This window comes from Cebus imitator, unplaced genomic scaffold, assembly GCF_001604975.1.
Source record: "Cebus imitator isolate Cc_AM_T3 unplaced genomic scaffold, Cebus_imitator-1.0 Scaffold473, whole genome shotgun sequence".
NCBI classification, from domain to species: domain Eukaryota; kingdom Metazoa; phylum Chordata; class Mammalia; order Primates; family Cebidae; genus Cebus; species Cebus imitator.
In genome coordinates this window covers 698,990-703,154 of record NW_016107788.1, presented here as the reverse complement: position 1 = coordinate 703,154, position 4,165 = coordinate 698,990, and the positions used below count along the sequence as shown (strand labels likewise).

Sequence of the window (4,165 nt, the reverse complement as noted above, 5' to 3'; positions counted from 1 at the left end):
CTCCCCACCCCCTACGCCCTCCCCAACCCCGCGGCACCCATCCAGAATGAACAAGCCCTTGATAGACGGGCGCCGCGCAGGCCCCCTGCGGACTGGGGGCATCCGACAAGGGGGAGGGGGCGGGTAGGGGTCCAGCGCGGCCTCTGCCCCTCTCCTCACCAGCCCTCCCCCCTCCCACGACCCTCCCACGAGGTTCCCCGCAGATCCCTGACATGGTGAGGGGAGGGGGCTGCAAGCCCCCTCCCCTCATGGACGGAGCGACCCCCCCTCTCGGGGGTAGGGGCAGCAGAGGGGAAATGGGTTTGGGGAAGGAGGGGGAGCTCCCTTCTTTGGCAGCTGAACATGGGGGGGGGACCTGAGGGCAATGCCCTCCCCCCTTTACCCACAGCAGGGGAGGGGGCTTTTGAGGGGGAAGGGTGGCTTAAAATTCCCAAGCCCCGGGAATAAGGGGAGAGAGGAAGCGTGCGGGACAGAACAGCCATGCTGGAGGGAGAGGGAGCTTCTCGGAGAGGACAGGTTAGGAAAGGGGAATCTTCGTGCAAAAGGGATGAACAGATGGCCCAGGAAGGACAGGATGACTGAGAAAAGAGAGGATGTGGGGAGGGGGGCGTCTAGAGGCAGGGAGAGGCTGGAGTGTGGAAGCATGGTAAGCAGGAAGCGAGTGTGCATAGGGTCTTCTCTCACCAGGAAGGGAAAGCGCTTAAGGAGGTGAGAGAATCAGAGTGAGCATGGCTGCAAGAGCTGCTCCTCAACAGGAAAAAAAAAAAATGGTGTCAGGAAAAGAAATGGCAGTTACAGCCCAAGAGCGCATGGCGTGAGATGAGTGTGCAAAAGGAAAGAAGTGGCAGAGCTCTCATCCATGTAGAAAAGACACGAAGGGGTGTGCAGCAACGCCATGGTGTGCAAGAACATGATGAAGGGAGAGAAACAAGGCTTCCGGAGACCATTAGTGCTGGAGGGGGCGCGTGCGCCGAAGCAAGTGTGCAAGAGGGTTCACAAAAGAATCAAAAATGCAGAGGGGCAAAGATTTCAAACAGAAGGGGGCAAGGAATTGGGAGCCTGAAAAAGAAGAAGAGAATGAGCATCTGTGAGAGAAACACAGTTCCTGGGAGGCAAGTGTGCAAAATGTGTGACCAAAAGTGACGGTGCAAGAGGAGTGAGGGGGAAGGAGGGGTGGGGGGCTAGGACTGTCATGGTGACGGGGGGTGGTGGGAGAGGAAGAATCTGGGGGTTTAAGAATAAGAAGGGAAAGTGCTTCAACGTAAGAAAATGGAGGTAAGAGTGTGTGGGAGGGGCATAAGCTAGCAAGTGTGCAAGGGCTGAGCAAAGAGCAGGGCACTCCAGAGAATGAATGATGTGCATGGAGTCTGTGAGTGGGGGAGGGAAAATGTGTCCCAAGTGTGTCTGCAACAAGGGTCCAGAGTGAGCGGGGGGAGGGGGTCTGGAGATGTGAGTGGAGTGTGTAAAGGAGGGCCCCGGGAGGGAAGTGTGCAAGCAGCGGGAATCAGAGCAGGAGGCGTGGAGCGTGAGAAAGGAAATGCAGCGTGTGTGAGAAAAGAGTGTGTTTGAGCGGGCCTCGCCAGCCAGAAGCAAAGGCAGAATGTGCAAGACAGCGAGAGGGCAAATTTGTGCAAAATTGCAGCCCAGGGAGGGGAGAGGCAGGGAGAGAGGTGAGCAGGCGTGCAACGGAGCGTGCAAGAGGCTGAGGCGGGCAGCTGTGTGTGCTGGGGAGAGGGGAAGAGGGAAGAGTTGAGGGGCCTGGAGAGGGTGGGAAGGGTTGTTAGAGGGGTGGCAGGTGATGGAATCTGAGGGCACCCCCTTCCCCTGCGGCCTGGGGGATGGTCCCCATCCAATCAGGCTCAGGGCTGACCCTCTATGGCTCTGTCTATCCCCTCCCCCCAGAATCGGCCCTTCCCTCCTTCTCAAACCCCCCCTGTTGTTTCTCCTATCCCCCTCCACTCCCCGCTTCACACACACAACGCAGTCTGGTGTCAGCTGCCCCCCTCCAGTGAGGTGTAAATGTCCGGCCTGGATTGGGCCACCTGGTGACCTCTGGCCTTGGGAGAAGAGGGCAGGGCGCAGTTTGAACAGAGTCCCTGGCCCGGGGTGAGAATGACAGTCAGGGGTCAGAGGTCAAGAGGCCAGCAGGCTCAAGAGTTGGTGGACGGGCTGGTCCGTCCAGGCCAGCCATCACCTCTCCAGGAAGAATTTGAGAGCCCGGTCGATGTTCATGCGGTGTCCCACCCTGGTCACACCAAGATCAACGTAGTCCTCCTTGGTCAAGGCGGGCAGGTGGGAGCCATCGATCTCGTGGTCCAGGAACTGAGCTCGGTGCTCTGCCAAGCCCAGCCACTCCAGCCAATCGGCCACGTCGAACTTGGTCCAGAACCCCAGAGGTTTAGCGCCAAAGGGCTTGTCCGGGGGCAGCGAGAGCAGGCGGGTGGGTGAGAGGGAGCGCGAGGCCCCTGACAAGGCTCCCCCGAGCCCCGCGGACATCCCCGGGTGTGGTGGCACAAATACTGGGGCGAAGGGATCAGCCGAGCCTCCTGCCCCTCCAGTTGGGGAGCCACGAATGTCAAAGAGGCCTGGGTAGAGGGGTCCGGAAGGCAGGATGGGCAGGGACGAGGGCCTGGGCGCGGGGCTGACCTTGTGCTCCGAGGCGGGCAGCAGCGAGGGGCTGGGGGCCCGGCGGAGCAGAGGGGGCCGCATCTCGAACTCCACGCCCTGGAGGTGGCGGGTGGACGTGGAGGAGGAGGAGGCCGAGGGTGAGGTGGCCCCTGGGGCTGCAGCGGCTGTCGGGGAGACCCCTGTTCCGGTGGGGAGTGGCGGCAGAGGTGGTTTAGGCCAGTTCTGAAACAGGCTGCTGACTGGCTTGGAGAGGAGCGAGGACTGGGAGTCGTCAGAGAGTCTGGAATGTTACAAGGGGGTGGGGAGGGGGCGGGGAGGACAGGGATTTAGGGGTCAAGGGCAGGGGTGAGAAAGAGGCAGAGGTCAAGATATAGAAAGAGGAGGAGAGACATGGGGTAGGGGGAGAGATGGAGGAGAGAGACGGGAAGAAACGGAGGGAGCAAAGGGTAAGACGGCCGTCGAGGAAAGAAATGAAGGGAGAAAGATGACAGGACAGGGAGAGGGCGACAGTCAAGAGAGATGAAAGAAAAAGAGACATTAAGTGATAATAATAATAATCGTCACCCCTTACTGATGCTCACGTGTGCCAGGCATTGTTCTAAGTGCTTTACATGATTGCATCTCAGTTTGATCCCCACGACAACCCTGATGCAGGTTACTATTATTATCAGCACAGAGAGGTTAAGTAACTTGCCTAAGGACACACAGGAAGTGGCAGAGCCCAGTTATATGGCACCAAAGTCTGAGCTCTTCACCACTACTCTATACTGCCTTTCAGGTTATGGCCAGTCATAGCAGAGTGAAAGACGGGGAGACAGTGAGAGAGAGACAAAAAAGAGGGTGAGTATCCAGGGGAGAGAGATGGAAGGGGACAGGGGACACAGAGAGGGAGAGATGAAGAGAGGGAGATGAAAGAGAGAAGAAACAAGGGGAGAAAAAGGTTCCCCTCATCCCTTTCATTCCCTCCAGCACTGTCCCACCTCAGGCCCCTAGAACTGTTCGCTCCCCACACCTGGCTCGCTCCTGCCTCAGGCAGCCCTGGGATGCGCTCCCTCCCCACTTCCACTATTCTGCCCATCTTGCCTGTTTTAGTGAGAGACCTTCTCCAATGATCCCATTGTGGGATGGTTACAATTATTTTGTTTTACTGCCCAGCCCCCACTCCTGCGCCCCTAGACTGAGCCCTTCGGGTTGCACAGTCGTTGCCTGTCCTGTCCAGCATCGGATCTCATCACCCAGAAGGGCACCCTGCACACAGCAGGCCATGAATCAATCACTGATGCAATTGTTGACTGAATTAAGCATCCTTCCTATTGCTGCTGCAAGCAGTGGGGGTCGGGGGAAGAAAAAAATCCTCTCCTCTACTCAGAATACTTAAGAATAGTCAATGAATTGCACTTAGAACTTAAAGGCCTAAGGCCGGGCGCGGTGGCTCACGCCTGTAATCCCAGCACTTTGGGAGGCAGAGGCGGGTGGATCACGAGGTCAAGAGATCGAGACCATCCTGGTCAACATGGTGAAACCCCGTCTCTACTAA

The 4,165-nt window shown here is 58.0% G+C and overlaps 1 protein-coding gene across 6 annotated transcripts in view; it reads right to left on the bottom strand.

Moving 5' to 3' along the window:
- Positions 1-1,785: 1,785 nt before the first annotated feature.
- Positions 1,786-4,165, bottom strand: part of SHANK1 (SH3 and multiple ankyrin repeat domains 1) — a 55,490-nt gene continuing 53,110 nt past the window's right edge. For 5 of the 6 annotated variants that reach the window (XM_037732791.1, XM_037732792.1, XM_017512492.2 and 2 more), the window contains one exon: positions 1,786-2,908. In XM_037732791.1, coding sequence (XP_037588719.1) covers positions 2,191-2,908 — 718 coding nt within the window. In that variant the 3' untranslated portion in view covers positions 1,786-2,190. Of the gene's footprint in view, positions 2,909-3,322; positions 3,400-4,165 lie in introns of all 6 variants that reach the window. The other variant, XM_037732793.1, reaches the window with a different exon arrangement.